Source organism: Poecilia reticulata, linkage group LG3 (genome assembly GCF_000633615.1).
Source record: "Poecilia reticulata strain Guanapo linkage group LG3, Guppy_female_1.0+MT, whole genome shotgun sequence".
NCBI classification, from domain to species: Eukaryota; Metazoa; Chordata; class Actinopteri; order Cyprinodontiformes; family Poeciliidae; genus Poecilia; species Poecilia reticulata.
Genome location: NC_024333.1, coordinates 26,253,641 through 26,273,563, shown reverse-complemented (window position 1 = coordinate 26,273,563; position 19,923 = coordinate 26,253,641). Strand labels below are relative to the sequence as shown.

Genomic DNA, 19,923 nt, shown 5'->3' with positions numbered 1-19,923 from the left:
TTTCCTTGGTTAAATTAGCGTTGTGCCAGCATCCCCGCCCACACTTCCCCTTAGAGAGCTTCTCCAGAGCTCTGGTTAGACTTTCTCTTTTTCTGGTGTTGGCTGCTCTTTACATGAACAGGCATCTCAATTACTGTTCAGTGACTGCTACAGTRTCATGTTATTTTTTTCTCACAGTGAATGGTTTGTTGCCTCTTGCCCCCTGAACYTTTCTGCCCTAACCATTTTATGTATTCATTAAGGTATTTGTGATAATGATACAGTGTCATAAGTGTCTCTTAAATTGATTGAATGAACAGTTTTTGTGTTTTTGTGTCTTTGTGACACATATGGTGTTTAAAGGGAATTAATCTCAGAGTTGCGCTGATCAGAATTTTCTGTCTTTCTTCAAAGGCTGACTGGTCAATTATAATGTTGTTTTGTTTTTAACAAGGATCATAAGACWTAAAAGAGAAAGAAGGTGCTGCAGGTTCTTATACTGAAGCAGTAGTTCAGCATCCATAAAAAAGGAAGAAATGATTAGAATASCCCATAAATGAATCAAAGTATGTGATTCTAAGTTTTGTTTAATTTTATTAATAAACACAAAAAGTTCACGTTGTGTTGGTTGATGTGTTTAGAGAATTAAAGTGGTGGGATTTAGAATTTTTAATGCATTAATGAATAGAATAACAGCCAGTCACAAATCAAAGCAGATCAAGGGAAAATTGGCTTTCACAGTCCAAAAACATTACTGTTAGGTTAATTGGTCTCTCTAAATGGCCCTTGGATGTCAGTGTGTGTTTGTGTGTGTGTTTGTGTGTGTGCATAGATGGCCTCTTCCCTGATGACCAGTGGAGATGGGCTCCAGCACAACATCCCTGCAAGTTTATTCAAGTAAAAACGATAAATGAATGGATGATTCTCAGACTGTGTGCTTTTAGCCAGTCACTTCAAAGTCTCAGTTTTACTCTCAAATCATTCCAGACTAAAACTTTTTCAGTTTTTCTTTTCTCATCAGAGATCTGACAACTTTAGTCCAACTTGTACTGTTCTTAAATGACGGTACCTGTTYGCAAAGGGACACTGATAGCACTCTTTCTGTACCTGCATGGTTGCCGTTATTACAATAGTTCTCTTTTCTCTCTTCACACTCAATCAGGAAGGTTGACTTTGCTTCAAACACAAATCTTTTTGCCAATTTGATTTTAGTAGGAGGATGTGGTTTCACGTCCAGCTGGCTTTAGCTTTGTAAAAGCTATACTCTCCTTGGGACTGTGTATCCATCCTACAGCTGTTCTGCTGAACCAGGTCTTTGGGTTGTTATGCTACCTGATGTGACACATGAAAATAGTAACTAAAAAGCTTTCTGGAGTTGATTTATTTTAATAAATGTAACTTTTCATACTTTTTATWATATTTTTTATTATTTGCTTTCAACCTTTTATGACCAGTTTCTATCATTATCTCCAGACTTTATTGCCAAACAAAATCTGATCAAAAATGAGTGGTAATCTATAAGATTGATGAAAATTAGAGGGTGCATATCAGGTGAACTAGAACTTTCTTCTGGACTCTCAAATATTCATTTCTTTAGATAAGTATGCATGATGCTGATGGAAAAGTGTTAAACTTATTTATAGTAACCTCATTTAACACATAAGAAACTTAMTTTAACAGTGAKCTGTACAATTGTCATATCTACTTTGAACTTTTAAACTCCAATCTACAKTTAGCAGAAACATTTTGCAGAAGCTGCTTTCCATCCTTTCAGTTTATATTTTCATACAGAAAATCAAAACCAGATTCTAATTAGAGATGTGCCAATCAGGTTTTTTCCTGCCGATACCGATCACCTATGAGGGCCGATCACCGATACCGATCACATAATTATTATTTTTTTAATCATAAGCACTTCCGGTAACATTATGTGGAAAAAGGAACCATAAATTCACCTTAATTTAGACAAAAACTTGTTTTTAATAACTTTTTGCAAGAAAAAAACAAAACAGGCATTGTGCAAATTGCACTGCTATCGGTAATACTATCTTTAACAGACTCAAAACATGTGAAGGCTCTGAAGAGGCTAAATAATACAAAGAGCCAAAATAAAACTTCTCAACATTGCCAAAAAAATTCCAAGTATAAACTTAGCATTCAAAGGCAAATACAGGCTAGCTGATTACTGCTAGTTCTGAGTGGCTGTTTCTGACTGAGCGGAGTAATTATGCAGAACAGAGAGGATATCGATTATTTTTTCAGAGATTATCTGTCTCATGTTAGTACAGCGAAAGTTTTAATACGTATGTAAAATGTATTTTTTTAGGTTAGATGCTGCAGCTTTAAGCAGAGGTTCGGTGTGAGAGTCACTACCAGGTGGAGCAGAAGCGGCTCCGTCTGTGAAATATTACTACCTGTAGCGCGTAGCAGCGGTCCAACAGCGAGACCAGAACCTGCGTCTTACATCGCAGCTCATTTTGCGGGTTATTTGTTTAGCTTTCTGACCGCTAATCATGCTAATCCGGGTGAGGGTTTGTAGCTGTGCGCTGCTTTACCTGCTATCTGATCTTCCATATGTCTTTTTTACTGCAGTGAGCCTCGATGTAGCCAAACTCCGTCAAGTATGGCATTGKTTTTATATCGTATTAGCTTCGTTGTGTTGATGCATTTTGACGTGCTTCAATTTTTCGCCGCAACACGCAAACGTCCCCATTCACTCAGTGCGTTATAGTTCCACATCGCTTAGGATTTGTTGCTGCGCGTTTGCGCAGTGTGAAGGAAAGAGGAGACCAGCTGCACAGGCAGGCTGCGAAATGAGATGCAGGTGATTGGTATCGGCAAGAAGAGCCAATGATCACCGATCATGCACTTTTTCACAAAAATTGTCCAGATTATGATCGGTGACCGATCGATCGGCACACCTCTACTAATAATATTTATTGATGTTAGTGCGTGTACATGCAACTGGAATAATCTCAAGGATTAGAAAGTGAACTCTTGATGGCCCTTTAAAAATTTCTCTCGGTGTGAGAGAAATTTAGAGAGCAAGCACAACATCTCACAGCCTCTTAGCAGCCTGGAGGGATTCATGTGAAGTTTTTGAAATAACAGAAMGGTTCCTAAATATCCCCTCCTACTAATAATAAGGTGAGGAAGGAAGTAAAAGGTTYCACCACTGAATGGCCTCCAGCTACATGTTTGTTTTTATAATTTAAAGGTTCAACCAGAAGTCATGGGTCGGTGAATTGCTGCTTGCTTGAAATACAATAATTACTGTGTTTGGTTGTGATGTAGATCATAGCCCTTACATAGGTAATATGAGATTCCAAGAAAGCCATAGGAAGAGTGATKGTTCAGTTTTAGTGGAATRATTTCTTAACAGCTTTTTAATATCTGCAGATCATTAAAATGATTCAGTGCTGAATGTGTTAAAATGTATTAAATTTATGTAATTTTCCCCAATTTGCTTTGATACAGATCAGGAAGATGGAAAATATATCCCACCTGAGAGAACTCCAAGTTCTGAACCTGTCCGGTAATCGCATCTCAAGCGTGGAGAATTTGCAGGGCCTCGGCTCGTTGACTGAACTCAACCTGCAGTACAATTGCATCTCTGTGGTGGTAAGAAGCCTCTTTACCAACATGTGGTCTGTCTAGTTTTCCCTACATATTAAATGAAAGTAAAGTTAAAAGTCTTAACTGGAGTACCTTGAAAAACATTTAACAACTCTTTAACTTTTTTTTACAAGTCCCGTTACCATCTCATACTTTAATGTAATTTTATTGGGATTTGGTACTATAAAACTAACTAGGGCAAATAAAGAAGAATTACACAGCCATTTACAAATGTGTATATTCAGTCCAATAGTTAATACTTTGAAGACTCACCTTTTACTGCAGTTACAGCTGAAAATCTCAGCTTTGTTCATTTTGAAGTTGAAAACTTGGTTCATTAATTTTTCTAGCTCAAACRCAGTTAACTTGATCAGAGAATGTCTTTWAAAAGCAATTGTCAATTGGATTCAGGTTTRGACTTTGACTGGAAAATGCTAGCATCTGAATATACTATGGTCTGACCCATTCCATTGTAGCTTTATCTGTATGTTTAGGCTTCTTGTTGTGTTGTAAGCTAAACCCCCGGCTTAGTCTTCAGTTTATTGCAATCTCTTGCAGGCTTTCTTCCAGGACTGCCTTGTATTTAACTTCATCTATCTTCCTATCATTTCTGACCAGTTTCCCTCTCCCACCTGAAGAAAATCATTCATACTGCATGATGCTGCAACCTCCATGTTTTATTGAGGGGGTGGTGTGTTCAGGTTGATATGTAGTGTTAGTACAAAAGCTCTGGATATTATTTTGTGACACTACTTTCCCCATAACATTATCCGTGATATGTCTGCTGTGTGTCTTGGCCTTGATGATRCTATTTGTTCATTAATATTGAGATTACACTAGATTGAATTTAGGGATATCATCAGAGTAAAAGAGGCTGTTGACATATGCTGGTCACACTTTCAGATTTTAAATTTGTAAAAGAGTTTTAAAATTTTTTTAACTTGCACCTCACAATTACTATTTTGTGGTGGTGTAGCACATAAACTCCCAATAGTAYTTTTGGTTGTAATAATACAAAATAAGGGAAGCTATAAGGGATATGAATAACTTTGCAAAACACCCCAATGCTTTCTTTTCCTCTCTTCAATGGCCTGAATAAAAAAAGTGAAAAAAAAAGAATTAATCAGACGCAGCACAGCTGGTGAGTTGGTGGGTTTTGTGTGCTTTCATGGCTGTAATTTACCGTTTCCCACTGCTTTATTTTTATCCAGTACAGCATGGAGATGCCTCAGCTCAAAGCTGTAATGATCACAAGTAAATTTCTAAATGGAACCATGCATGTATGTGTCTGTGTRWGTTCATTTTGTTCACTTCTACTTGGAATAATACACACATTACTTTTCTGCAATTAAAACAAACAAAAAAAACACATGCTTATTTTGACACGTGGTGGAGGTGCAAATAATATTTTTTTCAGTTTCCATAGATTATTTCTGTTCTTATTTTTATAAGACTTAATGGGGCGTGCGTGTTAAAAATACAGCGAAACCAGAAGTGAAATCAATAGAGTCCTTGTCCAAGAGTCTGGGGTGAAATCCGTCCYGTTTTTGTTGCCTAGGGAGACCTGGGAGGTCATTATCCATAACCTCCCACTGACTTTCCGGTGCAGTGAAAGAGAAACTGGATGTTCKAAACGCGGAAAATCACTTCTCTTTGGTTACTATAGTTTTAATCTGATAAACAGAGCAGTGCGTGCCAAAACAAGCCCCTTCATTTGTATGCAAATCCCTTAAGTCTTGGTCTGCTTCCTTGAGCGAGGGAGAAAAATCCCAACTTTGTGTATTGAGTGAAAACTCTTATCACTCATCGTGTCCTTTGCCTTCAAGCTCAGAAACAATAATTACTGGATTTAATGTTATTTGAAAAAGAAGAGATAGAAATTGCTACCCATCAGCAGTTTCTCTCGTCTCTATCATTAGTGTTTCTTTCTGCCAAGCATTTTTATCACAGTACAGTAAAACGCCATCCTCCAGGTGCAGAGGCGTTTCTTTTACACGAAAGGGAAGGCAGATGAAAAGTGAAATCAGCAAAACTGATTTAAAATTATTCGTCTTCTGTTGAACTGCATTTAGCTGGTTTAATTTTCATAAATCGCTCGGTCTCTAACTCCTCAAATATAAGTCTGAAGAATAAATTTCACCTTTTCACTGAATTAATTATTTGGGGGTGATTTACAATGTGTTTAGATGCATTGCAAGAATTTATATTTGAAATAAAAGACGTAAAATGTAACATGAGATAATTCACAATAGAATGAGGAAACAAGTTTTTCTACTCACTATTGATTACGTAAAACAAAATGACAAATTTATTTTGGTGGGTGAACCTCTTCTGGGAAAGTTCCCCACTGTTCCGTGTTTTCTCCATTTGGCTCTCGCTGTGGTTTACTGGAGTCTCAAAGCCTTACGAATGGGTTTATAGTCCTTTCCAGATTAATGGATGACAATAACTTCCCTTCTCCTCTGTTGTCAAAGCCTCTGCTTTCTGTTATTACTCTTATTTACTGTTAAGTTGTGATTTAACAAGGTGGTAATTACTTCTTTATATAGGGCCAGGTTGACTTGAATTTCTCATCTTAAAAAAATCACCATTTGATTTATTTTCTGTATGTACTAAGATGTATGTCTGCTTGATACTTTTAAATAATAGTTTTTCCACACCACTCTAATTAGATACCAAAGTGAACCATCCATTTGTAAAAAAATTAATTTTAAAAAAGCACTTAATGTAATTTTACAAACCTTAGAAAGGAAAAAATGCTTTTTATATAACAAGAAAGAGAGAGAGAGAGCCGTCTACACAAGCAACAGACGAGGCAAAAAGGTGTCTTCCAGAAGCAGACTGTCTTTTTGGATTAGCACACAGGCTTTCTCATCTTCTGAGCTACTTGATTTAAGCAGCCTAAAAATGGTTAATGCGAGACAATCTGSAGCAGACTTTCAAAGTGTTACTATATATTAATTAGCTTAACATGTCTGTGTGAGGATAGCTCTGCTTTTTTCCCATATTAACTAATATAAAAAACAGTTTGCTTGAATACAATCACATCTGCATCCACAAAAATTATAATTTAATAGGAACAATAGTCCTGTTACAATCCAAATAGTACAAATATGATCCACGAGCATGCAGCATTGTACAGAGTACAGCAAAGGATTTTGATTGACATATGACCTCAAGCAGGTTTCGTGCAAAGAATTAATCTGCAGTTATGGTGCACCTTAGAAAAGACTTGCTAGGATCTTATTGCATGTCTGCCCTATTGAAAGACTTGCCACAAAATTCAAAAACTTATGAAAAATTCCCATCAGGGCCCACGCGTAGTGGTGTTTACTTGAGTGCCTTTCATTCCCCTTTTGTGGTGTGTCATTTTGCATGCTTTGGTGAGAGCTTATTCTATGTTTTTGGAGTAGCACATCCACTGGAATTCAGAGTGAGTGTGAAAATTGAAGACACGCAGGCTGTCAGTGAGCAGAGGGTGAGGCAAGGATTAAAAAAAGGTGAAGGCACGGGCACACAGATAAATACACCCCTGCAGGCWCAAAAGGAGGCACAAGCATGCAGCTGAGCACAGGCTCCCAGCAAATCCTGTCAGCTGATTGGTTCCAATCGATCAGGTTGGTTGAAAAAGAGAGCACATTGGTGGGCGATTGTTGTAGCTCATCAGCCCAGTGATGACATCATTCTGTCTGGGATAGAGCTGCTATTTTTAGCTAAAGACAGTATGCAGCTGCTGCTTCTTCACCAGCATCCACACAGAGGCTGACACAGGCAGGGATTTGGGGAGTGAGGTACATTGTCGGTGCTGGATAACGCTGGACAGCATGACTTGGGTCTTTTTCAAAGAAARGTATTAGAGGTTCCCTGGGAAATACAGTGCGAAAGGCACTACATATTGAGAAATCCCAGGTTCTTAATCAAACATGGTAGCATCAAACAACAATTTGCTGTAAAAGGTGCAATTAACTTGAATGCTTTTCCATATCAGGGAAAGCTTTGATGTTGCTTGCTTGATGGTCCTCTGACTAATGGTGGCAAGTACAATTAACTGTTCTACTTTCATCTGAGCTCATATGATTCTTAGTGTTTTTTGTGTTGGCTATGGATGTTTTGTAAGGCCTGTATCCTGTTACAGTTTGTCTAAAACTGACACAGAACCTAAAAAAAAACAAAACACTTGCTGACAGTTGAATTGGTTGTGGTTGTGAAATGGTTTGGGGATGTTTTGCTGCTTGATAATGCTAAACTTTTTGTTGTCCTAGATTTACCAAGGTGTCGATGATTCCTCAGGTATTTCAGTTTATATGACATAATGTCACACAGTTGCTGCAAATTGGTCAACGGAACATTGATCACATGACCGTCCCGTCCACCACATCCCACAGGCAAACAATTAACTTAATTAAGGAAATTGGTTATTCCAATAGCCTTAATTGTGAAGGCAATTCGAGTAACCCATTTTTCATATGCAAGAACCCAGTTTGAGRTGATTTAAGCTTTGTGACATTGTGGATTAACACATTACACAAAGACTGTCAACTTGAACCAGTGAGTGATATTCAGATATTTGAATTGCTTGTAAGCCAGATGGTTCACACCATTAAAATTATGTCATTGAATTTATAAGGCCTGTAGTGAGAATGAAAGATTCAAAGTGCAAATCCATACTTTGTGTATGGATGTAGACTGTGGATAACTCTAAGAAATGCGTATCTGCTGCATTGGCGTATTGCTGTCAATGAAGGAGCTAGCATAACCTAAGCTAGGCTACAGTCTGATTCATACAGAAGCTGGGCAGGAAATCTAAACCGCGATGTGAGGCGTTGACTGCAGGATGGGTGGATGCTGACACAGCTCATTCAGGCTGCTGCTGAGAGTGCCCTCCCTGCTCCCATCACGTGCATCACTGGTCATCCACACACATGCACATCGTAAGATGCTTTACATGAAGTACCACCTTTCTGACATCKGATTAGGTGCTGTTTTTATGACATTGTCCTTTGTTTCTCTGTGTCCAGGTCAGCATGCCAGCTGGCCAGCTGCTGATCTTCACCCCACCCCCTCACTGTATTTGTGTGTATTGATTTTGAATGTGAGCTGACGAGTCAGTAAAAGCAGTCTTAGGCCTTTTTTTCTTATTGAATTTACCTTTGCTGMCCTTGTTTTATAGTGCGATGTAGTTCTGTGGCCGTTAGYTGTTTGTGCTCCTGGATGTGTAAATGTCCCAGTTAGCATTTCAAGTTAGCCTCCTGCAGCAGGAAATCTCTGCATTAGCGCAGCACACACTCCCCTCCCACTGTTCTCCTCATGCTATCTCTCTCATTCTCTCTCTCTTTCTGTTGCCCCTCCCCTCCATGTGCAGACAAGGCAGCATGCTCTGTGTGTGTGTGTGTGTGTGTGTGTGTGTGCATGCGCAGAGTGGATGAGGATGCTGAATGCTAGAGCAAAGAGCTGCAAGGTGACTGAGGGAATGGAGAGGCAAACAGAGCTGTGATGATGCAGTGCCCTYGTCCTGAACATCCTCTTCTCTTCACTTCCATCCATCCCTCTGTCTTTCCTCTCCCCTTTTCTCTTTCTAGACTGAGGTGGACCTCCTGGCCGGCTTGCAGCGTCTCTTTCTCAGCTGCAACAACATCCACAGGTAAGAGCTGGTATAGCTTAACTCCCTCATTCCCACAGAGCAGAGACAGGGATGGTGGCTGGACAGTGCCACGTCCCTTCCCCTGGGATTTGGCAGCTTCTGTCAAAAGAGGCAGAACGCACACAGCCTCACAYAGGTACTGAGAACAATACAGACGTAATCTACTTACATGTATCCTTTTTATGTGTATTTGAAATGCTATGTATGAAATAGTTGTGATGAATGCTTAAAGTTATTCAGGCAACCAAAGACACAAATCTGAGAAAAAGTAATAAAGGTGTTACTGAGATTTTGAATTTAAGTTATAGGCATTGTTTTGGTTTGATCATATCCCAAATCACACTTTTGTCACCCCTGGAAATATGTTATTATTTTGTTCCTTCCTCACTGATCTTTAACAAAAGGAGGAATCTCAGAGTTACTTTGTCAGAGCAACACAGCATCTCCTCTGAATGTGGGATTCATGGTGGGACAACCTATGTGTCCATGTTAACCTTGTACTGTTAGATCTGACCTGACATCTCTTGCCTGSAATGTTGTTCAAGTGTCAGCATGATTCAACATTGGGTCACACATAGTCAGGAACAAATAAATACCATCAGATACTGAGTTAAAATAAAAAAGCTCCAATTAACTCTRCAGTGTCATCTTAGTTTAATTACAATGTATATATAAGAAATGGGTMATTTGTGCACGCATAGTTAGTTCTTTTTTTATTATTATTTTWTTTTATTTTATTTTAATTAATCTAATCCTGCTGAACAWAAACTTATAGCAAGAGTTTAAAGCCTGGGATAAACATTTGAAGATATATAATACTGAAAGAGGAACAGTTGTGCTCTGTTGCTAGGTAGATAATCAGAGCACAGTCATTTGTTTGGTCTACCTACCTTACCCAGTAAAGAACCTTGAAACAGAAATATCATAAAAGTGTGATGTTTAGGGTCTCTACAAAATCTTAAAAAGCCACTAAAAAGGGCTTACATTTTTTGCATCTTTTTTAAGGCCTTAAAAGTCTTGATAGACCACTTTAAACAAGTTTTAAATGACACTTTGTTTTACCCATTTCTTTGTTTCTTAGCAGCATTCTATATTTCAAAACTTGTCACTAAGGATGAGGTATTTGTAACGGTACTACAAAACATTTAACAGAATGAAGGGATAAGTCCTGGTGAGAGCAATTTGTCCCAAGACAATCATCTTTCCTACAAACCTACAAAGCATTGAAACTGGCTGAGGAATTTTAATGGCATTATCTAYGTATTTTTTCATGATGGGYATATTTAAAAAGACTGAATACAATTAAATGAAACCTTCACATTATGATTATTATTCAATACACACAGGGTGATATATACACAAACAGATGTATAYTGTTTGTGTTTTATTATAGCTTACAGCTAAAGAAAACAAMATTTTTCTAGACTTTTCTAGAAAATTTTCTGAGTTTCTCAGAAAATTTGACTGTTACATAATAATTAAGGATTACAGTTTTTTAAAACAGAAACTGACTTGACAGTCGTCCAGTGGACAGTCAATTAGAAATTAAAAGTTTTGCAGATTTAKCAATGAATCCAGTTTGTTTGGGGTCTAGTGTGAGAGTTGAAGATTTAGGGAGCCATGTCATCTGCTGCTGTTGGTTCATTGTGTTTATGTAGTCAGTTCAGCCATCTACCTGGAATTCATTTTTAGCACTAAATGYTTCCCTCGGCTGAAAAGTTTTATGGATTTTATTTTCAGGTACAGGAGTTTTGAAAAAAAGGAAGATGAGAAACACCAGACTTCATGCAGATAAACTGATGGCAGTTGTTAAATCAACATGTGCTTTCTTGACACTTCAGCAGAGTTGCAGGTTGATTGCGTCAATGCTACGACAACTGATGTAGTAATTAAATGTACAAAGATCCCTGACCAAGAACAGTGCATGGATATACTTTTCTGTAGGCTGGCATTTATATATTTAAAAAAGTTCTTTATTTACTGGTTTTATGTAATCAGATTTTCAGAGAAAATTTATTTTGAGGGGTTTTATTTATATATAATTCACTATGTACAGTGAGTTATGTAAGCCATAATCACAAAAAATAACTGAATTATATGCATCTATATGCCACGCATTTACTAATTTTATTTTTGAAATAGTCACTGGAATACATTTATTCAGTAGAATAGAATCATATTCTAATTTATAAAGCTGATCYTGTTTATTTCAATATAAACCACARAAARGTGTAGAAWTAGGCAGTCAAACACCAAAAGGGACAAACATGCTAATATAATCAATATTATCATGATTTTGCTTCTTCATGTCTACAAATGACCCTTTATGATRCAAAGATGGTAAAGRATGTCCTTCTCTTTGACTTYAGTGTTAATTACAGGCTGCCTAAAAGCTCCATTTCTTAAGCATAAGCTATGGCTCAGTGGTTTGGGTAGTGACGCATTGTTCTTAACAGATGTTAACAGATGTTAAGAACAATGTTCTTCCTCTCTACCTAGTTTTGATCAGCTAGCCTGCCTTGGAGAGTCGCAGTCCATTTCTGAGCTCACCCTGGATGGGAATCCTGTAGCCCTGGAGACATGGTACAAGCAGGCCGTCCTGCGCTGTGTGCTTCACCTGAGACAGCTGGACATGAAGCGCATCACAGTAAGACTCACWCTWTTTTCATTGGCTTATTCAGGCATTAATGGGTTAATGGCACAAAGAAGTAGTAGTTCGAGAAGCACTTTTGAAACTTTACTTTCTTAGAGATCTTGACTGCTGACCAAGTTTTTTTTTTCTAAATACTATTACAACAAAAAGAGAGAAAATGTGCTGTAGGAGCATCATTGTAGATGCTGGAAATCTTAGTTTTAATGTATTTATTTAGCAGATAAAAACTAGTTTGTCTTTGACYAAGATAAATTATGTCAGAATATCTTTATAAAGGGGTCGTAATCTTTGTCTTATTGCTTTTATAAAGATTCTAATACCTAACCCACCATATTATTTAACATTTAAATGCAAACACACCAGCTCTAGTATGGATCAATTGATAGATTGATACATAAATACAAATCCTGTTTACTTTGTAAAGTATTTAGAGTATTACCATAATAAGCACCATTGTATTTCTACCACATGCCATGAATATGTTACAGTGGAGCATTAGCTKGCATTTAGAAGTGAGCACCCAGGTCTGAGCTTGTACCTGAAAGGAATCTGACAGTACCACAGACCTCGCCCTCAAAACATAAAAAGGGAACACCAGGTTTTTCAAGATTCAAGATCTGTGTGTGATATGTGAAATATCTTCAGCAAGCTACTGCCTACAGCTTAAAGTCCTAGAAATCAGTCTGTTTTTTCTTTCATCCAGCAATTAAGTCTCTTTGTTAACAGTGATTTCATATTTCACCTGATTTGCTTTGGACAAAAATTCCTCCACTGCAGTTCTCTGTCGCTAATCTGTCAAGACCTCAGGCTAACTGCTGGTAGATTAAATCTTATTAATGAAACAGAGAAAAGAATTTCACMATTTAGAAGAAAATGAAGAGGAGATTTAAACAGTCCATGTACTGCATGTGCTTTATTTATTGTAGGAAATATATTTTACTTAGTTAAATTTAATTCTATACATTAGCAAAATACTTGATCCAAATGTATCTGTTTTTTTCACTTGCAGATACTATCCAATGAAATGCAATACACCATCTTAAAAATATGTTCATAGCCTTTCATTTTTCACAACCTGATTCATTACACCATAAACTTTAATGTATTCTATTTGGATTTTTACATGATAGATCATCTCAAAGTCGCTCATATTTGTCAAGTGAAAAGAAATTCATAACTGTTTTGTAAAAATTTTAAAAATTTCCAAATATAAATTGTGTTTTGATGTACCATCTTGAAAGACTTCTGCCCTTCCGGCTTTGTAAATTTTCTAACGCTCTGTCAGATTGGATGGACACTCTGACAAAAAGCATTCAAAGCTTTGTCACATTTTCTGAAATAATTTGGGTCTGAACCAGTTCTAACCAAACAAAATGTAAAAACATTCAAGGAAAAAAAATACTTTTAGAAGGCACTGCATCAGTTTTTTTCACTTGCGAAAACTGTCCAATTGCTTGTCACTTGGCAGTTCACATTTGAAGATGCTTTCTAATGTTCTTATTATTAATGCAATTATTCACAAAATCACTAGGAATTGAATTGCTTTAAACTTCCGCACTAAAGTAATTAACTCAAAAGACTTTCATGTTTTCAAGATGAGAATTAGAATCTTTTGTTCTTCGTTTTGTGCGACAGTATTCACAAGATCGAATCAAAACTTCTTCCAGCTGCTGACATTATTTTTTCATTTCAATGGATCAAACTCTGTTGATCACTCTGAAGCTGCGCCTCTGCTAGCTTTTTACTGAAAGCTGAATATCCCCTCGCTCTTAGCCAGCAGGCTCAGATTGTTTTGGGAGCATTGCATTCTGGGAGTTCTGCCTTTCCACAACAGCTGGGCTCAGTTTATCTGAGACTGGAAATCAGACAGATAATCCTGTGATGCAGTTGGCTGGTGTTAGGATTCCTCGCCCTGCTTCCATAGTGGTCGATCTCTGGTGCTGAGAAGAGTCTTTTAGACCCAGACTGTCTCTTTTGTGATCCCCCTTCATCCCCTCCTAGCTCTGTTGAATAATTCACAACTCATGAATGGAGCGACACCATGATTGCACCAGCTTTCCTTTTCAGGACGAGGATCGGCGCATGGCAGGTGTATTGACTCGAAAAGAGGAAGAAAAGAAGAAGGAGAGTCACAAGCAGACAATTCATAAGGTACTAATCCTATCTGCTTTGTTCTGGTGTTAAGATCTCCATGGATTGAATGTATTGATGTGCAATTTCAAGTACAACTAATATTTTGTATGTTAGATTGCAGATAATTGCTTAGTTGTTTTTGGTACATAGATGAGCATTTGTTGAAAAAGTTCAATTTAGTTTTAATTATACTGAGGCTTCCTATGGTCTAATTCTTTTAAAGATATAACAATTGCCTTATTCTGATCCATTTTATTTCATTTTAGATTGTGTTAAAATGTATGTAGTTACGCAATGAAAGAGTGGTGTATTACAATTATTCCTGGGGTGTTTATATGCAAGTTTTTTTGTTGTTTAAATAATGTAACATGCTTTTTTTTGTAAAACTAAATCTCAGAACTTATTTGAAAGCTGTATTTCAGGAACTTAAGAAGGGACTGTGAAAACATATTCGCCCCACCCCCAGAGATTTCTTAAGAGTTTTTCTGTTTTACATGATCAGATTACCAGAACAGGCAACATGAGCAAAATTAGTTTTTAAATTAGGATTTCATTTATTAAGGAAAACAGTCTATCCAAACCCAACTGACCCTGTGTGAAAAGTAATTGCTCCCTAAAATCTTCAGAACAACTTAATGTATTCTCCATTTCCGGATAATTCCTCCCACTGTGACTCACTGGAGTCCCAAAGCCTTAGAAATTACTTTGTAAGCTGTTCCAGACTGATGGATATTGATGACTTTGTTTATCATCTGTTTTTGAATTCCTTTATGGGAGGAATTTGCTTTTTGAGATCAGTTACTTTACTTCATGTTGTCAGACAGGCAAGTATTTAAGTAATATCTTGATTCTACACTTCAGATTKTAATCCGGCCTCAATGTCTCAAGAGAAACTGATCTAAATTTTACACAAACAAAGCTAATCACAGTTAATTCAGGATTTAATAAGGAKGACATCACTTTTTCACATTGGTTTTGGATAGCATTTTTCCCTTTACAAAGAAAAATAATTATTTAAGCTCATTACGGTATTTTACTCAATTTTTGATATCAACATTTCTTTGATCTGAATMATTTAAGATGTGATGTAAAACCAAAAACAGAAGAAACATGTGAGGGGGCAAATACTTTATTGTCAACAACAGCATTTTGTTTATGTGATCTTGATTATTCAGTCTTGTGCATGAACCTTTTAACAAATAACTTTCACTTTCCTAATAGAAAGATTGGCATAGTTTCCCTCAGTGACCCAACTTCAACATCCATTYTGTAATGAATGTGGAAGCCATGGAGTCTTAAACACTTTTACTAAGAATTTGTTCAGATTAGGTTTTGCAGTGAGTTATCAGGAAGGAATAACTGTAACAGAACAAGGAAGGAATAATGTGGCAAGTTATGCACTTCATTCTGCAGAATGAGCTGGAAGCAGACAGCTGACCAAACGGAACCACAAATACCAAAAGCTTTTTTTTTGGTCTCCTAAGAACTGAATTGCACTCTAAATGTATACACTTTGTGCAATGTGGTGGAGTAGTTACACCTTTTGTGTTTGTGTATTTGATGTATTCATCAAGGAGAAGCGTCGTCTAGCGATCCGTAATGCGGCCCAGCAGTGGGAGGGTGTCAAAGCCTGCTTGGAGCTGCCTCCAACTAACGGCTCTAAGGAGGACGCTAGTCCAGAGAACAGTCCTGCTCACAGCCCCGCACAGACCAATGGCCTTGCACAGGAGACGTCTCCAGAGGAACCAAGGTGTGCACTGCATAATGTTTCCTMTTAGGACAGCCATGTTCTGATAGGTTTCTGTTTGAAAACAAACGCACACCACACTTCTCAGARTTTTATTTGTTGAAAGCCGTTTTTGGATTGTAATGTGACAAAATATGACAATCTGAGTTTTTTCAATATAGCCTACTATAACAGTGGTTCCATTACTAAACCYAAAGTAGACATAAATACCTGTATGTTCAAATGTGTGTGGCCTTATCTTATTTGGCATAGGCTTGAACMTTTTTAGGTCTAGTTTAGCATAAGTGTCATGACAAGAATAAACTTTCAGGATTTTTTTTCAGACATTTGTGGTCTCTTTAGGATGATTTCAAATAACTACTTTCATCCCAGGTCCTTGTTTCTATAGCCAAAGCCTCAAAATATAAATTCATCACAACCAGTGAGACAAGCAAAAAAATGAAGAGCAGGAATGACACTAATTTGCTCAGGTTTGTACACATTGTGTTTTAATGTTGCTGAGGGTTTTTGCATGTTTCCAACAGACGGATAAGTCCGGGTTCAGGGCCAGAACGACCATCAGGGGGAACAGAAAACAGACTCCGCACCAACAGCCGTCCTAACAGCCCTCGAGATCCAAAGTAAGGAAAAACTGCTCTCATGTTTAATGCCCCAATAATGCCATTCACAGATCCACTCCCATCAACTCCTGAGATATGTTTTCCAATGCGTTACTTGACTTCTGGAACTGATGTCCCTGTAAAATCTTCAGCAGCTAAAATACCATTTAACAGTTGWGGAAGTCAATATCTGCAACAGCTGTTGTTCCCAACACACCTTAAAATATGTTTAAGTAACACAGTGGCCCTGTTATTTACATGYTCAGGACCAAAAGACCTTCCTTAGTCATGCACCTTGAGAGATAGTAAACAAGGGAGATGTTAAAAACAGGTTTTCCCCTGCTAGACTTCATAACACGCTGTTGAAAACTRTTTTGTGAAGTCAAATGTCTGGTAGCTTCTCATGYACACACTGTGATCCAGCTCTGGGTGAGTTATGAGGAGGAGGGCTTTGATGAAAGCGAGGGCCGTCTGAAGGAATATTATTACATGTTTCAGAGAATGCCTTTCCTCCTGGCATCGTGATGTAAAAATAGCCCCAAAGCAAAAACCTTCAATGCCAACGCTTTTGTTTTAAAAGTAGTTTCATTGAGTGAAAAGGTACAACTGATRTGATTCATAAAAATCAATAGATTTTTTGAGCTTTTTATCATGTTATAATGTTATTCCTTCATGACATACATACCTGAGGTGTTGTTTTAATTCTTTMACACATGTTTGAGCAATCCTTGAATCCTGATTCCAGTCATTCATGGTTTCTTAAATGCTTGCTTTCACAAAGTAAAAGYTTATTTCTCCAGCCGAGCTTCCRCATCACAGAGCACCCCTCCTCTGTGCCTTCCCTACTCAGATCCTCCCAAATAGTGACAGCAACAATTAGCAAACACCTGGTGGAACAACGACTCTGCTGAGCTTGTCATACAAACTATTTCTCAGTGCAGCGCTCCTAAGAAAGGTTGTTAATGGCTTAATTGAGCTTGTTGTACTGGACAAATCCCTACTGCAGAATTACAGGCCGATCTCCAACCTCCCATTCATCAGCAAAATTATTGAAAAAGCTGTTTTTAAACAATTAAATAACTTCCTAACAATAACAAACTGCTTTGACTCCTTCCAGTCTGGTTTTCGTGCTCACCACAGCACCGAGACGGCCCTTGTAAAAGTGTTCAATGACATCCATATAAATACAGACTGTGGGAGAACCACAGTGCTGGTTCTGTTGGACCTCAGTGCAGCTTTCGACACTGTTGACCACGACATTTTACTGAATCGACTGGAGAGTTGGGTCGGACTCTCCAGTCCAGTGCTCCACTGGTTTGAATCTTACATAAAGAACAGGGATTTCTTTGTTTCAATCGGAAACTTCTCATCAGAGAGGTCAAAGGTCACATGTGGGATACCCCAAGGTTCAATCCTAGGACCCCTTCTTTTCAATATTTATATTCTCCCACTGGCTAAGGTTATAACAGGACATAGGATTAGCTACCACAATTATGCGGATGATACACAGCTCTACATCACGATGTCACCAGGTGACTCTGAACCCATCCAATCACTGAATAGATGCTTAGAACAGATCAATGTGTGGATGTGCCAAAACTTTCTCCAGCTAAACAGAAACAAAACTGAAGTTATTATCTTTGGACCTAAAGATGAGCGAACTAGAATCAATGCACAGCTTCAGTTATTACAACTAAAAACCAGTGATCAGGCCCGAAACCTGGGAGTAGTGATGGACTCTGACCTGAACCTTCAGARCCACATTAAGACAGTCACAAAGTCAGCATTCTATCACCTGAAGAACATCTCTAGTATTAGAGGACTTATGTCTCAGCGCGATCTAGAGAAACTCATCCATGCGTTTATCTTTAGCCGCATTGATTATTGCAACAGCGTCTTCACAGGTCTGACTAATAAATCAATCAAACAGCTGCAGCTGATCCAGAATGCTGCTGCTCGGGTTCTCACTAAAACCAGGAAGATAGAGCACATAACACCAGTTTTAAAGTCCCTACACTGGCTCCCTGTAGCTCAGAGAATAGACTTTAAAATACTGATGTTAGTTTATAAATCACTGAACGGTTCAGCACCACAATACCTTAAAGATATGTTATTACTGTACCAACCGTCTAGACCCCTCAGATCTTCTGGTTCTGGTCTGCTCTGCATCCCCAGAACCAGAACCAGACGAGGAGAAGCAGCATTCAGTTTCTATGCACCACAGATTTGGAACAAACTTCCAGAAAACTGTAAAACAGCTGAAACACTGGGTGCTTTTAAATCTCAACTTAAAACCACCTGGTTAGAGTTGCTTATGGCTAAATTAGGGTTAGAGTGCGGGTTTTGATGTCTTCCATGTTTTTATGTCTTTAATGTTTTTAATTTCTTCTTCTTTCTTTTCGACGTTTTAATGATGTAATGTTTTTTTGTTTTTTTTATTTTTATTTTTTTAAATCTCTCTCTTTCTCACTGATTATTTCTGTTTTTATTTTAATTATGTAAAGCACTTTGAAATGCCTTGCTGGTGAAATGTGCTATACAAATAAAATTTGATTTTTTTGATTTGATGCTGAATGCCAAGTGCCGGAAAGAGCAAGAGGTGTCCAATTGCAAAATCAAATTTCTTTTAAGTTATGTTTGATATATAACTTAAAAGTTAYATAGCTTAATAAAGAAGCTGACAGGTTCGTCATTAACATTAATCATCTGCACAACACATTCTTGGTTAATCTTACTTAGTTCATTTAAGGGTACTTTAGATATAACATAATTTCTTCTTAAACTTGCATTTTGTCTACCTATTAATAGCTTAATAACTTTAGCATTACACGTAAGTCTGTATGGGCAGACTGAYAGACTGAAGATAATACTGATATTTGCACAAAATTAGACTAAACTTTTCAAAATAGTTCTCTAAACTTCAGTTTTGTTTTTATGAATAGRCATTCCGCTCRCTACTTTAGCTTCTACCAAGTCTTCATTTTCTTGCCATAGTGGAAATTTATTTTGAAATCTGCAGCAGTGTGTATTAACTGATCACGGTTCTCACATTTAGAGAGAACAGAATGTTCTCTCTCTTTAAACATAATTTCCTCAGTTTGTTTAAACACAACATAAAGATTAAGAAGGAATTTTCTTTCATGTAGAAAGAAAACACATGATCTCATCTCTGCTTGACATTAGCTACCAYGACTTGGCGACAAATCGGAATGACACTGAAGTTAATGCTGACGCCACTTTGAGCATGTTAATTTTGTTATCAAATTGAGATTTACGGGAGCAGAATATGCCAGACCATAGCTGATGCAGGGTCATGTCTTTTTCATTTGCCAAATGTTTAAGRCAGAAGACAGGTGGAATGTGTCTAGCACATCAGTCGAGATAGAAAGATGAGGAAAAAGGTTTACACAGATTCATTAATGAGAGGTGAAATCTTGGAACAMCAMATGCTGTTGGAACACTTCAAATTATTGGCCTCAAYKACTCTTAGTAGTTTTCACTTTTAATGAAAGGATGGAATGCTATGTTGTAATGAAATTAACTCAGACAGTGTGAC

At 37.5% G+C, this 19,923-nt stretch overlaps 1 protein-coding gene across 1 annotated transcript in view; it reads left to right on the top strand.

Moving 5' to 3' along the window:
* Window positions 1-19,923, top strand: part of lrrc49 (leucine rich repeat containing 49) — a 34,568-nt gene that overhangs the window by 4,512 nt on the left and 10,133 nt on the right. The window contains 6 exon segments of the mRNA XM_008405525.2: window positions 3,397-3,600; window positions 9,174-9,235; window positions 11,735-11,882; window positions 13,956-14,039; window positions 15,596-15,771; window positions 16,293-16,388. Of these exon segments, the coding sequence (XP_008403747.1) occupies window positions 3,397-3,600; window positions 9,174-9,235; window positions 11,735-11,882; window positions 13,956-14,039; window positions 15,596-15,771; window positions 16,293-16,388 (770 nt within the window).